Source organism: Labrus bergylta, chromosome 18 (genome assembly GCF_963930695.1).
Source record: "Labrus bergylta chromosome 18, fLabBer1.1, whole genome shotgun sequence".
NCBI lineage: Eukaryota > Metazoa > Chordata > Actinopteri > Labriformes > Labridae > Labrus > Labrus bergylta.
In genome coordinates, this window is record NC_089212.1 from 16,308,765 (window position 1) to 16,326,638 (window position 17,874).

Genomic DNA, 17,874 nt, shown 5'->3' on the forward strand with positions numbered 1-17,874 from the left:
TATACGCCCTGTTACAAAAAAATGTGGTCGCTTCTAGTTTAAAAAAATGTGTTGATTTAGAAACATTTTTGTTTTTCTTATCAGAACAAAATATATGCGTTACCCATAACTCAACGTGGCCCTTTGTCAGTTTTCAAGGCTGTTTGTCTGTTAGGCTTGTAACGACTCACGAGGCCAGTTAGCCTAAAGTGTAGAGGAGGAGCAAGATAATGAGGTACAACAGTTACAGATTTTCTAACACTGGACCTCTGCTACTCATATTTAAACCTGCATTCTGCGCATACTGTGTCGTTGCTGACTCAAGCTACATCACTAGACAACTGACCAGATTTCCCATAGCTGCCTGATCAGCCACAAAAGCATTGAATCACATCGTCACTTCTGCTTTTCTTTCAGTGTAGAACAATAATCAAATGGCCAAAGCAGTCCTCATGGCATTTTTTAAAGATTAGATTAGAAGCACTTTATTGATCCACCTTTGGGAGCTATTTGGTTAGTACAACAGCTCACAATGGAGGGCAAAGGTAATCAAACAATAGATAACAAAATATACAAATAGAAACATGCTGATTATCACCATTGGTTTGTAAAAGGTCTGCAGTCTCACAGGTTGTGATCTAAGCGGCCGGTGTCTCCGGAAATGAGGATGAGCGACTGAGAGTGAGATGTAACCTAACAAGTTGCTGAGCTTTAAAAGGTTTCCATGTAAGTATTTTTCTGAGAATCATATGCTCAGCTCTGTGATTGGGTGTATTAGACACATGGTGAGTGGATTAGATCAGAACAACAACCTACTCCTTTGAAAAAACCCTTTTGTAGTCAAGCCTTAGCAGCCTTTATGCAGATTCATTATGTAAATAATGCTTGTCATCATAAGGTCACTGCCCTTGATTTTGATGAGCATGAACATCCTTCTCAGCAGATGCTTCCTGAAAGTACCAGGCCATTTACTTGATACTGCTCTTGTCAGCTGAAATATTGTTGTCTGGTTCCATGGGGCACTGGGACAAACACGTTTCCAGCAACAGCTGAAAACATCAAAGCAGTAAACCATGAAACTGCAGAGGGATAAAAAAGAAAAATAGGCCTGTCAAGGGAGGGGTCTCCATCCCCTTTTCCTGCTGCTTGGCAAGACCCAAGACTAGTTATACCATAGTTTCAATACACACTGAGAAGTAAAGGGGCTGTGTTTTCAAATATATACAAAATAAAAGAACCAAAAGATACCCATTACATAAAGAAGACTTGTGTGTCTGCTATTCCGTGACATTATGTTATTAGATAATATCCTTTTTTTTAAGTTACCAAGGCCATTATTTTAACTTTGAATAAATACAAAAACACAATCACACATGCATGGGTTGGCATTTGTAATATATTACAAGTAGAGCTATTCAAGCAAATCATTTTTCTGTAATAATGATGCCCGTGTTGGGAAGTTGTCGGTGAAACAAGAAAAAAGTATCTAAATATGCTGGATCCATTAGCTTTTTATGACTTCACACTGAACCAGCAAACAAAGCAGAATATATATCACAGGAAGAAAAAAAAACTTGAAAGATTTTCTTTAAGTACACTTAAATGTTCTCAAAATATGACTTGAGGGGATTAGAGGTGATTTATTTACTAACCTGTAGCTCCCAGACATGCTCACTTGTTAAAAGAAACACATAGTAACTTGATGGTGAACATATAGCATTATCAGCTCAAAATCCATCCATAGACATTTTTGATATATTTTCTTCTCATAATAAGCTGACATGCAGTTTCACCAAATGCTTTGAATACAGAGAGCGTATGTGCAAGATGCCCCTGCAGTTTAGTCAGAGTCCTGTAGCTTTGTCATGTAGACATAGAAATCCTTAAAAAGGTAAATGTATCTGACGTTTCAATTTTAGTCACAGGCCTTTGACTGTGTCTTTAAACCTGCTGCAGACTTGAATATACGTATAGAAGAGTCAACTTTTCTACTACTGGGGTTAAATACTAACATTGTAAAAATATTGATGCCCCTGTTATTAAAAACGTGAAAGTGCATGTCACCCTGACACGGCCGTTTTGGACGCCCCTCAGTTTGCTAGATATGAGAGCAGTTGTCATGGCAAACCAACAGGAGTTGCAGCAATTGAAGCAGTCAAGCAAACTGGTTCAGATCTTTGATTCTACCCAACCTAAAAGTCTCGGTATGTTTCTATAAAGTTCCACCACCAGAAACATGGTAAAACAGGTAACAATATTGGAGCTGCTTTTGAAAAAAATGGAAAGAGATTAGAACACAGAAAGGTTTCAAGACTAAACTGAGTTTCATTAGAACAGATGATCAGCTGACATTTCTAGACCTTGAAGTACATAACCTGTTAAAGGGCAGGTTCTGATCTCAGCAGCCCTGCTCTCTCCAGTGCTTTGTCAACATTGGGAATTAGTTTTTCGTTAAAGTCCCACAGGCGTTTATCCTCATGGAGCTTCTTGGCATTAAATTTTACCGTCGGAGAACCACTGACGTGAATGATCCGACAAACATCTGGGGGAACTATGTATGTGTTTCCAAAAGCCTTGAGCGCTTGATGCACAGAAACCTGCTCCACCAACCTGTTAATCACAGAGACACAAAAGAACAGTGTATCAGTGAACCTCGTCTTGGCTTGGAGGCATGTTTTGGATTTCAGTTTGAAGTCTGACTGCACTCTGAATTGAGCTTCTGTTTGACTTAGAGCAGACTGTCCTTCCAATGTTATTATCCAATTCTGAATAACTTCATGTCTATTAGGACTCTGATTTGCTGTAAGGAATATCCCCCATCAATCTTTACAACATTTAACCCATTTAGATTGGATGCAACGTTTGCCTGTCCACCTTAAAGATCAGATCTGACGCTGGCGTGCACATACAGTGGGTACGGAAAGTATTCAGACCACTTTACATTTTTCACTCTTTGTTTCATTGCAGCCATTTGCTAAAATCAAAAAAGTTCATTTTATTTCTCATTAATGTACACTCAGCACCCCATCTTGACAGAAAAAAAACAGAAATGTAGAAATGTTTGCAAATTTATTAAAAAAGAAAAACTGAAATATCACATGGTCATTAGTAGCCGTTTTTCTGGAGACCCTCCGGTTTTATGAAGTTGTTGTCAAAAAATGCTTAGGTTTGAGAGGGTGTTTTTTTTTTTAGGCGGGATTAGGAAGGATTAGGATTAGGAATTTTTTTTTACAATGACTGAAAAAGTTTTTTTTTCAAAAAGACTCAGCAAAATACACAATTCATAGTACCAAAACACTGGCTCTTCTGACAAAGTGAGCAACTTTTCAGTCCAAAAATCCTCATCCTACCTTGGTTGAACTATTAACTTGTGCGGGGTAAATGTTGTTCTGTCGGGGTCCTCCCTGTGGATGTGCTCCAGAATATTGAACCCCGGCACTTTGTCCCACTTAGGTAGACGAAACCTCTTGCTTGGCTCGAAAACAGTATTGGGGAAGAAATGGTCCTCAATGAGGAACACACCTGTCTGTAGAATGTGACAGGGGGGAAAATACAAATATTAATACATGTCAAATATGATTGTTTTGATTCTGTTCTAGCAAAAGTGGCCTACATTTGGATGCTGCTGTTGGAGTGTGTTCATCAGAGACATCAGGTTGTTGTGTTGGTATGGCATTATAATCTCATCAATATCGTTCAACAGGACGTAACGTGACCGGTCCATGGATCTGTAAACACACTCGTTAAGTGTAGCCAGTTGACCAAAGTAATGCACGTCCCCCCCGCTCAAAGAGTAGAGCCAGCCCCAAGATGGACTCAGAAACAAGTCGATCGGCCAAGGAACTATCTCCAGGAAGCCTGTCCTGCTGTAGCTCTTCAACAGGAGGTCCAGTTCTGGGCCACAGCTGGTGTTGTAGATCACCACCCTGTCAACACCTAGCAACCTGCAGATAGGTAAATCAAAGGTTCAATCATTTGTTCAACCAATTAAAAGAAATAACACAGTTAGTCATATTGTGCTAGTGATTTCCAGCTTTTTTGGCAGCATTTTTTTACATCTCTTGTAGCTTACATATTGGCATTTCAAAGCAGGATATTCACGCCCCTGTCTGCAATGTTTTTATGCATGGATGCAGAATGGTTGGGGTTTGTTGTTCCACCCATGATCTATCTTCAGATGTAACAGGCGCAACAGGGGGAGACAGTGAAAATCAGTAACAATGTGTAACATTGGAACAAGCTAGTTAAAACTGATTTTTGTACAAATTTGACTCACCATGTCATTAATTAACGACTCTGGCGACTAGTGGCACCCTAACCCATTACATAAATTAGGGTCGTGTTAATGGAAGTTAATTGGCCAAAACCGTTGACATCAGGATAAGGCAAAAGAAGGAGACAGTAGAACAATGTTGGACTGCAGCTAAAGAAGTTCCGAGATGAAGCATTAGAAGAGGTAAAACTGACGACTTTGATGTCATAATGACAAAGGCTGTACTGAAGGGTAAATCACTGCATTCAAAAGTATTGGAATGGATAAGTGTTTGTTTGAACTTGAACTTTTCAAAGTATGACAACAGCAGTGGAGGGATAATCAGATATTATGTGATGCAATTCAGTGCACTTTCTACAGAACCTTTTAAATGTTTAGAGAAAATGCCTTAAGGTTGATTTGGAGCTGTGTAATGTGTGGTGTGATGCTGACCTGTACATCTCCAGCGTCTGTACAAACTGAAGCACGTTGTTGATTCCTCCAAACAAATTAGAGATACAGACTGTGAAGTTAAACTGCAACTTTTTCTCCTCATTCCCTTTGGTCTTCTGGTTTCTTATAGGAAGCCAAAGCTGGTCCAATGCCTTCACTCTTTCTGGCTTAGTCTGAAGAGTAACATGTGTAGCGTTGCAGTTTTGAGGAATCTGACACATGATATCCGCAGTGACAAAGAGAAAACCAAATTTTTCTGTATGTTGTAAAATGTTTGTTGGGGTTGTATTTGATAACTGGCCTGCACAGCAGAAAAGACAGTAAAGAGGTTTGGCGGAGTTTGTTTTGAATATGCTAATAATGCGTAAATCAAATCCTTTCACTCTCTGGTCCATGAAGGCTGACACCAGGAAGTGGTCAGTGTTGTTCAGGGGGGTGATGGTGTGCTCGGCAGTCCCCACAGGGCATACTTTAGGAGGCTCCGGCAGCCTTGGGGGGGAAATGTACTCCACAGGGGATGTCCCAGTGACATAGAGAATGAAAATGATGGTAGAAACCATAATAGAAACGAACAGGAAGAAAAGTTTCCCTCTGGGTTCTTTTGCTTTTTTCATCTGGCCAAAGAGGGTAGATTCCCAACCTGAGGCAGAAATACAAACAACAGTTAGAGACATGATACATTTCACTAGATTTAGATGGTCTGTTTTGTTTCTGCACACAGAGGTGTCATGCCATTTTAAAATGGGGGGACTGGGACCTCAGATTTTTTAAAATCTGACAGGATTTTTCTCATATCTTAGTATTTAAAGAAACATCTCATTTTTATATAATTTAGATTTCGGATAATTTTTAGCCAATCAAATATATTTAAAGGTCCCATATAACAGAAGACAAAGGTGAACATAAAAACAAACAGACAGAAAATAAATAATAATTACAAACAGTGGAAAGTATAATTCAGAAAAAAAACAACAACATTTGGAAACTAAGCTATTTTAAATTACATGTCCAGTTCAGTAACTTGCACTTGGGAGAGAAAGAGACCAAAAAAAGACAGAAGGTGCGCACAAAAATAAAATCAAGTAATTACAGGATGAAGCACTTTGTTCAGCTTTTCTCAGGTTAGACAAGTGTAGGCTGTATTGCTGCTGTCTGGAGTTTAAAAAACCTAGTCGTCTATCTGCTTCATTTCTGATTCCCTCGCTGTTTTTCGTAACAATAAAAGTGTAAAAAACTCAATTTGATAAAAAAAAAAGAAGTGCAGATCAGAGCATTTCTCAAATCAGTTTAAATTTCCTCATTCCTGATGACAATCTCTCACAGCCGCTCGCTCAGCTTCAGGCGATAACTAGAAACTAGAATGACAGACTGACCAGTAATGCCAGATTTACCTGCGGAAAATGCATGGGAATGCTGACCGCTGAAATGTTTTGCTGAATGAAGAAGAATTAGCAGAAACAGCTGAAGGATTAGTAGAAGATGAAGAAAAAGTAGATGTAGAAGAAGAGGAAAAAGTAAAATAAAAGCAGTAGTAGAAGAAGAAAAAGTAGTAAAAGCAGAACAAGAACTCACTCAGAGCTGAAGTGTGGTTAGTCCTCTCCTCAGTTGAAGTTAGGCAAAGCAGGCGGGGATGGTTATGAGTCTCTGTCCTTCAGGTTTCTGCCAGGTGACAAATATTAATTTACAAATATTAAAATAAGTAATTTTATTCTATATCCTCCACTATCATCTGATTCCTCCTCTCCACCTTCAAATCTACTCCCAGGTCCAACAAACTCTGTGTCTAACACACCTGCGACTCCGACTCTCTGTTGGGCGGGGCGATGCCAAAGCAGTGATGTGTGTATTTTGCGTGCTGCCGCACATCTGCTGCCTATCAGAACAATGACCCCATTAATCAATTGTTTATATTGAATGTCAGACAAAAGTATGCAATATTAACAACATTATGAGCTCACAAGAATAATTTCCGGTTGGATTACTACACTGCAAAAAAGCCAACTTGTATTTTTTGGCCTAAAATTTATGTTGGTAAAACTTGAAAATATATTTTTTTTACATTGAAGGCAATAATGTTAGTTAGCTCAATAAAAGCAAGACAGTTGTATGCTCCAAAACACTAGTGAGTTGTTAATAGTTAAATCTTTAAGTTGGGGTTCAAAACAAGGGACAACAGTTCTGCTAACTCTGATTTGTTTGTTGTGAAATGCGGGAAAGCCAACTTTCCGAGTTGGCATTCTTCACATCAAGTATCATTGTGGCTGTGCTGCCTCGAGCTGGAGTTTTAACCAACCTTTAATTAAATTAAGTTAAAATGATATGGGAATTTTATTCTGAGTTGTGTTGTGCAGTATGTTGTACGTCGTTAAATGGAGAAAGCGACCTACACATTTTGAACATTTAAACACAAACAGGTTTTCAGTCATTAGCGAAAGCTAGCGGCAAACTGATGCTACGGCGCTGCATTGTTAACATATCTGGGCAAATACCGTTCAAACAGGACAGACATGTTATCTTCTGACTGGTTGTGTTAATTCATGCTCGATAACTTGTTACAGCTACAAAAGTAGTCATTAGGGCAGGGATGTCCAAAGTGCGGCCCGAGGGCCATTTGCGGCCCTTGAGGGGATTTTTTTGACTTCAAATGACGAATCAAGGCAGGCAAGTTTATTTATATAGTACATTTCAACAACAAGGCAATTCAGAGTGCTTCACACAAGACATCAAAAGCATCATGACAGAGGAAAGAAAAGAAACATTAAAATAGAAAAGAAAAAAAATCACTGGAACTATTAAATCCGAACATATGTTTAAATAAAAATAATTAAAATGAAATTAATTGAAATAAATAAAGTAAAAATATAAAAAGAGTTAAAAGTTACAGTGCAGAGTTAAAATTTAAAATCTAAACAGAGATTAAACAAAAAAATGTTTAATGAAAGGCAGCTGTAAACAGGTGTGTCTTCAACCTCGATTTAAAAGAGCTGAGAGTTTCAGCAGACCTGCAGTTTTCTGGGAGTTTGTTCTAGATATAAAGAGCATAGAAACTGAACGCTGCTTCTCCATGTTTGGTTCTGACACCGGGGACAGAGAGCAGATCTGTCCCAGACGACCTGAGCGGTCTGGATGGTTCGTAATTAATCAGGAGGTCACTAATGTATTTTGGCCCTAAACCTTTAAGCGCTTTATAAACCAGCAACAGGATTTTAAAGTCTATTCTCTGACAGACTGGAAGCCAGTGTAAAGACCTCAGAACTGGACTGATGTGATCCATTTTCTTCGTTTTGGTGAGGACTCTAGCAGCAGCGTTCTGGATCAGCTGTAGTTGTCTGACAGATTTTTTTAGGCAGACCTGTAAAGACACTGTTGCAGTAATCAAGACGACTGAAGATAAAAGCATGGACAAGTTTTTCCAGGTCTTGCTGGGACATAAGTCCTCTAATTCTTGATATGTTCTTCAGGTGATAGTAGGCTGACTTTGTAATTGTTTTAATGTGGCTTTTAAAATTTAGGTCTGAGTCCATCACTACGCCCAGATTTCTTGCCTGGTCTGTGGTTTTAAATCTTACTGACTGAAGCTGATTGCTGACTCTTAGTCGCTCCTCCTTTGCTCCAAAAACAACAACCTTGGTTTTGTCTTTGTTTAGCTGGGGAAAATGTTTGCACATCCACTCATTGATTTGTTCTATGCATTTACCCAGTGCTTTTATGGGACCATGGTTACCTGGCGACATTGTACTATATATTTGTGTGTCGTCTGCGTAGTTATGATAACTTTTTTAAAATTTTTAATAATCTGAGCTAGTGGACGCATGTAGAGGTTAAACAGAAGAGGCCCCAGGATGGAACCTTGGGGAACTCCACAAGTAATTTTCGTTTGCTCAGATTTGAAGTTTCCTATAGACACAAAAAAGTCCCTGTCCTTTAAGTAGGATTCAAACCAGTTTAGTACTGTGCCAGAAACTCCCACCAAGCTTTCCAGTCAGTCGAGACTGTGTTGGAGGATAATAACGACGCAGCTCCTCAAAGTGTTGTGAGTGTTGGTGTTGTTGTGGAAGAAGAGATTGTCCTTCAAGATCTCCCTGACCTGCCAGCTGCTTTTGCTTACCTCTTTGGACTGATCTATGCTTTAAACCTGAAGTCACCCGAAAGATCTGAGGTACACATTTGAAACTGTTCAGAAGGTTTTCATGGAACTTGGTACAGACCTCTCTGCAAGAGTCAGATCCCTCAAAAACAAACTCCTTCAGTGAATCCACAAGTTAACTGATAATGTTGGATGTGAAATGATGTTGACCTCTAAAAGTTCCCTTCTGTCCAGCCAACACCATGTTAATTTACTCTTGCTGTTACTCACTCTCAACTCTTATGTACCTCCATCTCCAACTCTTATATTTATTTTGCTCTTTTATTGGGTTTTTCTTAAACATGTTACATGTTAAGATTCAGTGTTTGTAAATTGTCACATAGTATTGAGCAGTGTTACAAAAAAGAATATGCTGATTATTTTGAGACCGGAAGTTACGGCGCTCAGTTACCTTGTTAACAGATTTATTAGAGGCATAGTTGTGTATCATGGTTCTGTATGGTCTTGTATACATGACTCATGTTTGATCTTTTATTCAATCTCAAAGTTTACAAGTATACAATGTAGCACAAGTTGACTGCTAGGACTGGGACAATTGGGTCTCATCTGTTTGCATTTACTTGGCCCTGTTGAAAGGGATTTGATGCTGGTACAGTTTAAATAAAACAAATGTTTTGAATGTATATGTTGCATCTGTGATTATTTATACATTTGATTAGAAGTTATTGGTTACATTATATTATTTATATAACATTATAACTATTGCAGTGTGCAATTTTAAATTCCTCTTAAATTATTCTGCTATACTAACTTAACCAAATTTAAGGGGATTCTGTGTAAGAATTCAGAGTTATTACAATGTAAAATTCTAAGTTAGTGCAATTTACGGGAGAGTTAGCAGAAGTAAGGATTAAAAGTTATTACAATGTAAAATTCTAAGTTAGTACAATTTACAGTTGAGTTGACAAACATCAGAATTCAGAGTTGAGCAACCGCAAAAGCGAAACTTAAAATATTTAGTTTAATTGCCCAACTTAAAATTTTATCGAAGTTTGTTGCCTTGAAATTTTGAGTTCACCCAACTTTTCTTTTTTTGCAGTGGTTTACGTCTCACCTGCACCTTCACGAGACACATGACGACTTAAGTAGTTTACATACATAAACTTTTGAAAAAGTAGCATTTATTTGTTGGGGGGATTAAAAACCAGATGATGGCTGATGATGTCATCTGAGGCTGATGGGATGAAGAAGGTGATGAAACAGTGTATAGGCTTGCTGGTGATGGGGGAAGTGGAGGTTTGCACGTGACAATGGCATGCATGAACTTGAGTAAGAGAAAGTCATATTTAAATAAAGAATGGAGCAGTGCTATTGGATAAATGTTACCAGGTGATATGAACAGCTGATGCTTGCTTAGTGTGAAAATGGAGCTTTAAAACCCGCGTGCAGAATATAAAGTCTTCCTGACTGAACTTTCCCTCGAGCTACATGTATCTGGTTAAATTATTTGTTTTTCTGGATTCATTCATTCCCAATGGGTGACAAGAAATATGTTGATCTTTTCAATCCTATATGGAGCAGTGAGACAGTTTTCAATAGTTTTGTGTCCTAAAAGGGTCACCAAATAAAAATATTGACAAAGTCTCCATTTATCAATAAAACACTATGCCTTTGCCAGGATTAAGAAACATGAACAATGAAAAGCTATAAGCAAACTACACAGCATTTTCTGAACAACCACAACAAAGCAAAATAAGTGATTTTTTTCTACTCTAATGCCTCCTTGATGCCCTTTTGTTTTGTTGGATCCATTATAAGAAAATACAGTATTTGCTTAGGCTATAATGTATCTACCAACAACTTTTTGAGGATCATTTGTGAAGTGTTGATCTTTCCATGTTTGTTAAGACATGTTTGTCAAAGTTTGTTTGAGTCCAGATGAGTTACACAGAATCACATTTGGTTCCTTAAACGCTCGTCATGGTGAGAAAAAAGAAAAAGCTACCATCTTTAACAAACAGAAACCATGGACAGTGAATAAAGGATTATGGCTACTTTGGTCTTGTTTGTACTTAAAAGTGAAGTAGTGAATCACAACAACTTCAAAGCTTTAGGTGGGATGATTTTAATTTAAATCTTGTAGGGAGTCAAACTTTTTTGAGAGTAAAACTTGTTTTTCACCAGCAGATGTCCCCGCAGAGCAAATATTATCCGGCAGCCTCTGCTGCTGCTATTGTACTCCTGTCATGTGTGCTGATGATGGACTTATGATGGGTCTGTGTAGATTATATAACAGAGAATAAGGTAGGGTAAGGCTTGACATAACATTTGTAATAAATTGGCACTATACAAATAAAGATTGATTGATTGCAGGTCAGACTTTATCACATGTATTGTGAGCTTTAAGCCAGTTTCAATAAGTCTGTGATGAGGTCTGAAGCAGCAACATGTCATAACTATACAAGCAATCTGATAGATCCTGTAATAAAGAACGAGTAACAATCGTATGTCTTTCTGTGAGATTTGTAAGACATTTTCAAAAGGACTAGCCTATATGGCCAACTGGCTCCCCTCAGGGCTGTGTGTGCCCTCCTCTGCTCTTCATTCTCTACACCGACTGCAGAACCACACAGCCAAACTGTCCCCTGGTGAAGTACGCAGACGACACAGTTCTCCTGTCTCTGCTGTCAGGCCCCTCTCAGCACCATGGACCAGTTCTTCAGGAGTTTGTGGAGTGATGTGACAGCTCCTGCCTCCAACTGAACATGAGCAAGACCAAAGGAATGGTGGTGACCTTCTCCAACAAGCAGAGGGAACTGGCTGCAGCTGCAATCCCCACAATCCATAGGAATCCTGTTGAACTAGTAGAGGAGTTTAAGTACCTGGGTACTATTTTCGACAGCCTGCTGAAATTCTCACCGAGAAGATTCTCAGGAAATGTCAGCAGCGAAAATACCTCCTCAGGAAGCTGAATCCTAAAATGACCTAACTTTATCATCAGAAATTAGGGGAACATTCTATGTTCAAATACATGTACTGGCTTCTTGTAAAGGGTTTTATGCTCTCGGTGCAAGAAAAAAGGTAAAAGAGGCAACAATATTGGAGCTGCTTTTGAAAAAAATGGAAAGAGATTAGAACACAGAAAGGTTTCAAGACTAAACTGAGTTTCATTAGAACAGATGATCAGTTGACGTTTCTAGACCTTGAAGTACATAACCTGTTAAAGGGCAGGTTCTGATCTCAGCAGCCCTGCTCTCTCCAGTGCTTTGTCAACACTGGGAATTAGTTTTTCGTTAAAGTCCCACAGGCGTTTATCCTCATTGAGCTCCTTGGCATCCAATTTTCCCCTCAGATAAACACGGACGTGAATGATCCGACAAACGTCTGGGGGAACTTTGAATGTGGTTCCAAAAGCCTTGAGCACATCATGCACAGAAACCTGCTCCACCAACCTGTTAATCACAGAGACACAAAAGAACAGTGTATCAGTGAACCTCGTCTTGGCTTGGAGGCATATGTTTTGGATCCCGCTGCACTCTGAATTGAGCTTCTGATTGACTTAGAGCAGACTGTCCTTCCAATGTTATTATCCAATTCTGAATTACTTCATGTCTATTAGGACTCTGATTTGCTGTAAGGAATATCCCCCATCAATCTTTACAACATTTAACCCATTTAGATTGGATGCAACGTTTGCCTGTCCACCTTAAAGATCAGATTTGACGCTGGTGTGCACATACCTTTAGGACTTGATGCAACGTCGCCCGTAACATTGTTTTTATTGTTTTTTATTAATAATTAAATTTTTTTTTATTGCACTTTAGTGCACAGGCAATTATTTAGGTTTAAGATTTCACATATTTCTAATTTGATGTCTCTTTCTGCTCCAAAAGCTGAAAAATTAAGAATTTAGTCCACATTGAAATTCTTTGCTGTTTTTCTGGAGTTTTGGGAGGTTGTTGTCAAAAAATGCTCAGGTTTGAGAGGGTGTTTTTTTTTTGAGGCGGGATTAGGAAGGATTAGGATTAGGAAAAACTTTTTACAATGACTGAAAAAATTCTTTTTTCAAAAAGACTTGGCAAAATACACAATTCATAGTACCAAAACACTGGCTCTTCTGACAAAGTGAGCAACTTTTCAGTCCAAAAATCCTCATCCTACCTTGGCTGAACTATTAATTTGTGCGGGTGATATTTTGTTCTGTCGGGGTCCTCCCTGTAGATGTGCTCCAGAATATTGACCCCCGGCACTTTGTCCCACTTAGGTAGATGAAACCTCTTGCTTGGCTCGAAAACAGTCTTGGGGAAGATATGGTTCTCAATGAGGAACACACCTGTCTGTAGAATGTGACACGACATGGAAGACAGGGGGAAAAATACAAATATTAATACATGTCAAATATGATTGTTTTGATTCTGTTCTAGCAAAAGTGGCCTACATTTGGATGCTGCTGTTGGAGTGTGTTCATCAGAGACATCAGGTTGTTGTGTTGGTATGGCATTATAATCTCATCAATATCGTTCAACAGGACGTAACGTGACCGGTCCATGGATCTGTAAACACACTCGTTAAGTGTAGCCAGTTGACCAAAGTAATGCACGTCCCCCCCGCTCAAAGAGTAGAGCCAGCCCCAAGATGGACTCAGAAACAAGTCGATCGGCCAAGGAACTATCTCCAGGAAGCCTGTCCTGTTGTAGCTCTTCAATAGGAGGTCCAGTTCTGGGCCACAGCTGGTGTTGTAGATCACCACCCTGTCAACACCTAGCAACCTGCAGATAGGTAAATCAAAGGTTCAATCATTTGTTCAACCAATTAAAAGAAATAACACAGTTAGTCATATTGTGCTAGTGATTTCCAGCTTTTTTGGCAGCATTTTTTACATCTCTTGTAGCTTGCATATTGGCATTTCAAAGCAGGATATTCACGCCCCTGTCTGCAATGTTCTTATGCATGGATGCAGAATGGTTGGGGTTTGTTGTTCCACCCATGATCTATCTTCAGATGTAACAGGCGCAACAGGGGGAGACAGTGAAAATCGGTAACAATGTGTAACATTGGAACAAACTAGTTAAAACTGATTTTTGTACCAATTTGACTCACCATGTCATTAATTAACGACTCTGGCGACTAGTGGCACCCTAACCCATTACATAAATTAGGGTCGTGTTAATGGAAGTTAATTGGCTAAAACCGTTGACATCAGGATAAGGCAAAAGAAGGAGACAGTAGAACAATGTTGGACTGCAGCTAAAGAAGTTCCGAGATGAAGCATTATAAGAGGTAAAACTGACGACTTTGATGTCATAATGACAAAGGCTGTACTGAAGGGTAAATCACTGCGTTCAAAAGTATTGGAATGGATAAGTGTTTGTTAGAATTTGAACTTTTCAAAAGTATGACAACAGCAGTGGAGGGATAATCAGATATTATGTGATGCAATTCAGTGCACTTTCTACAGAACCTTTCAAATATTTAGAGAAAATGCCTTAAGGTTGATTTGGAGCTGTGTAATGTGTGGTGTGATGCTGACCTGTACATCTCCAGCGATTGTGCAAACTGAAGCACGTTGTTGATTCCTCCAAACAAATTAGAGATACAGACTGTGAAGTTAAACTGCAACTTTTTCTCCTCATTCCCTGTGGTCTTCTGGTTTCTTATAGGAAGCCAAAGCTGGTCCAATGCCTTCACTCTTTCTGGCTCAGTCTGAAGAGTAACATGTGTAGCGTTGCAGTTTTGAGGAATCTGACACATGATATCCGCAGTGACAAAGAGAAAACCAAATTTTTCTGTATGTTGTAAAATGTTTGTTGGAGTTGTATTTGATAACTGGCCTGCACAGCAGAAAAGACAGTAAAGAGGTTTGGCGGAGTTTGTTTTGAATATGCTAATAATGCGTAAATCAAATCCTTTCACTCTCTGGTCCATGAAGGCTGACACCAGGAAGTGGTCAGTGTTGTTCAGGGGGGTGATGGTGTGCTCGGCAGTCCCCACAGGGCATACTTTAGGAGGCTCCGGCAGCCTTGGGGGGGAAATGTACTCCACAGGGGATGTCCCAGTGACATAGAGAATGAAAATGATGGTAGAAACCATAGTAGAAACGAACAGGAAGAACAGTTTCCCTCTGGGTTCTTTTGCTTTGTTCATCTGGCCAAAGAGAGTAGATACCCAACCTGAGGCAGAAATACAAACAACAGTTAGAGACATGATACATTTCACTAGATTTAGATGGTCTGTTTTGTTTCTGCACACAGAGGTGTCATGCCATTTTAAAATGGGGGGACTGGGATCTCAGATTTTTAAAAAATCTGACAGGATTTTTCTCAAATCTTAGTATTTAAAGAAACATCTCATTTTTATATAATATGTAGAAATGATCAATTATATTTCATGTATGGAACAGATCTGATTGAAAAGCTACGAATAAATGAACAAATAAAAGGTGAGGAATTTTGCATGATTTAACTGAGGTTCCAGACTGATCGAGAAATAATAACAATTATGCCTTTGATTAGAAATGTTAAAATGAAGAAAAGATTGCAGAACATGGCACATTCTTCCAATGCTTTTCAAAGAAGACCCCTTTGCCCCATTCCAACTTTAGCCTGAGCACCCACTACCAACTACTGCTTGAAAAATCGCGACCAAGATTTCGGATAATTTTTAGCCAATCAAATTTATTTAATGAGAAATTGTGCAGTTTGTAGCTTCCATCAGATTTTTTTGTACCTCAGACGGTAAAAACATCTGACGGAAGCTAGAAACAAAACAAACACGTTTAAAACCCACTGCTGACACTTCCGCGACTCTTTCTGCTAATTCATTTATTTTCTAACAGATCAAACTCCGGTTTGACTAGACATACAGTCCATTACTGTTTTACAGTACAAACATTGATTGCTGTTCCATCCAGCCCGCTTTTATTTTAAAGATGTTATCCTGATCTTCAGATGTTGGAACTTTCCCTAAATGTGTTAGTTAGGGGTCTTTGGCCGGCGCCTGGACATCACGGGCCAGAAAAGGCTTGGCAAAGACACTTACACTCACCTGTGATTTCCAGCTTCCAATTTTACTTTACTGCTAAGTATTCAAAGTAAACTAAGAGGGTAAACCCCCATATAACTGCTTCAAGGCAGGTCTTTATTGCTTTGAGATAATAGTGCAACTCACTGATACACATGTGCTGCGGATCGATCGCAATTAAATCAATCAGAAATGACCAAATATGGCACTACAAGTGTTTTACACAGGACATGTGAACAGAGGAACTGCTGCAAAATGCTTCAGACACACAGAAACTAGATGAGGACCCCTTCAGATTGAAAACATGAAAGTAATGACCACAAATTAAAAGAACACAGCCCCAAAGTTAATGAATTTCCATATTTGTAAAAAAGAAAAACAATCTCAAAGTCAAACTTCTTAATAAGAAAATTCTTAGATAAAAGCAGTTATATTTGCAAGTCACAGTAAATTTAGCTCTGATGTTAAGGTGTTCTGTTATTTGTAGCTTGTTCGATTGAAAGAACAGAAAATTCTGGTTATTGATCAAATGGATCCAAAACCCTTTTTCATAAGGTAGTTGCCCATATCTAACCTTTTAACCTTTAAACGGCTTTGTTTGTCTTTCGCCATGCCTGGATTGACTTCAGTTGTAAATGTGACACAATGACACTGTCCAGCCCAGAAGTTTGGTTCCAAAGCATCCTCGAGTGAGATCGTTGGACCTGATAGGACACTAACTTTCCCTGTTTTACTGACCGCAAGAGTGATAAGGCACAGAGTTATTAATGACCCTGTGGAGACTGGTTCCATCTCTCATCAGTTTGAAAAGCTAAGACATTTCACCCCGACTCAGAACCCGATCATTCATATTCCTTTTGCAGGGTCAAACAGCATTTCCTGCAGATATGTCTTAAATCTCAGCAGAGAAACGCCTGAGTGCTTCTCTTGACTAAATATTAAACTGGGTAAACTACTGATCAAATCATTCAGTAATAGCTCTCATGTGCACCACATATTGTTTTTTTTAATAAATCCTAACAACTCTGCACGATACTGTAGGACTGGAATGCCATGATCCCATACGACCATCTAAAGTCTGCTGCTAAAGTTTTACTTTTTGAGTTATGTTGGAAATGAACTTTGTAGGCGTGTATGAATTCCAAAAAATGGATTATTAACAAATGTTCCTTAGTTTTATTTCCTCCTATGGGGAGGTGGTGCACCTTAATGATGCAAAATAGTGACCCATTATTTTGGTACAAGATTTGTTATGAATTCTTAATTCCAAAAATGATCAACTGAGCACAAAAATAAAATCAAGTAATTACAGGATGAAGCACTTTGTTCAGCTTTTCTCAGGTTAGACAAGTGTAGGCTGTATTGCTGCTGTCTGGAGTTTTAAAAATCTAGTCGTCTATTTTTTTCATTTCTGATTCCCTCGCTGTTTTTCGTAACAATAAAAGTGTAAAAAACTCAATTTGATAAAAAAAAAAAAAGTGCAGATCAGAGCATTTCTCAATTCAGTTTAAATTTCCTCATTCCTAATGACAATCTCTCACAGCCGCTCGCTCAGCTTCAGGCGATAACTAGAAACTAGAATGACAGACTGACTAGTAATGCCAGATTTACCTGCGGAAAATGCATGGGAATGCTGACCGCTGAAATGTTTTGCAAAACAGTGCTGAATGAAGAAGAATGAGCAGAAACAGCTGAAGGATTAGTAGATGAAGAAAAAGTAGATGTAGAAGAAGAGGAAAAAGTAAAATAAAAGTCATGGAAGATGAAGAAAAAGTAGTACAATCAGAAGAATAAGAAGTAGAAGAAGAAAAAGCAGTAAAAGCAGAACAAGAACTCACTCAGAGCTGAAGTGTGGTTAGTCCTCTCCGTCCTCTCAGTTGAAGTTAGGCAAAGCAGGCGGGGATGGTTATGAGTCTCTGTCCTTCAGGTTTCTGCCAGGTGACAAATATTAATTTCCCAGTTTGAGATCAATAAAGTAATTCTATTCTATTCTATATCCTCCACCATCATCTGATTCCCTCCTCTCCACCTTTAAATCTACTCCCAGGTCCAACAAACTCTGTGTCTAACACACCTGCGACTC

General features: G+C 38.8%; 1 protein-coding gene across 2 annotated transcripts; it reads right to left on the reverse strand.

Moving 5' to 3' along the window:
• Positions 1-395: 395 nt before the first annotated feature.
• On the reverse strand, positions 396-17,874 carry LOC109996193 (beta-1,4-galactosyltransferase galt-1-like). Of its 2 annotated transcripts, XM_065966306.1 has the most exons (6): positions 17,630-17,874; positions 14,302-14,941; positions 13,210-13,540; positions 12,933-13,108; positions 6,257-12,223; positions 5,106-5,324 (listed from the first exon to the last, which is right to left on the reverse strand). In XM_065966306.1, the coding sequence occupies exons 2-5, from the start codon at positions 14,913-14,915 to the stop codon at positions 11,992-11,994; spliced, it is 1,353 nt and encodes a 450-aa protein (XP_065822378.1). In that variant the 5' UTR covers positions 14,916-14,941; positions 17,630-17,874; the 3' UTR covers positions 5,106-5,324; positions 6,257-11,991. The 2 variants fall into 2 exon arrangements, with proteins under 2 accessions (XP_029136300.2, XP_065822378.1); XM_029280467.2 differs by lacking the exons at positions 12,933-13,108; positions 13,210-13,540; positions 14,302-14,941; positions 17,630-17,874 and adding exons at positions 396-2,589; positions 3,330-3,505; positions 3,593-3,923 and having other exon boundaries at positions 4,685-5,324; positions 6,257-6,592.

What these genes read in the sequence shown, in the direction of transcription:
- LOC109996193 (XM_029280467.2), bottom strand. Translation starts at nt 5,298, where the DNA reads ATGAAAAAAGCAAAAGAACCCAGAGGGAAACTTTTCTTCCTGTTCGTT. An exon ending in CAGACGCTGGAGATGTACAG is followed by an intron (nt 3,924 to 4,684) that starts GTCAGCATCACA and finishes ACCTATCTGCAG; the next exon opens with GTTGCTAGGTGTTGACAGGG. An exon ending in AAGTTAATAGTTCAACCAAG is followed by an intron (nt 2,590 to 3,329) that starts GTAGGATGAGGA and finishes TGTGATTAACAG; the next exon opens with GTTGGTGGAGCAGGTTTCTG.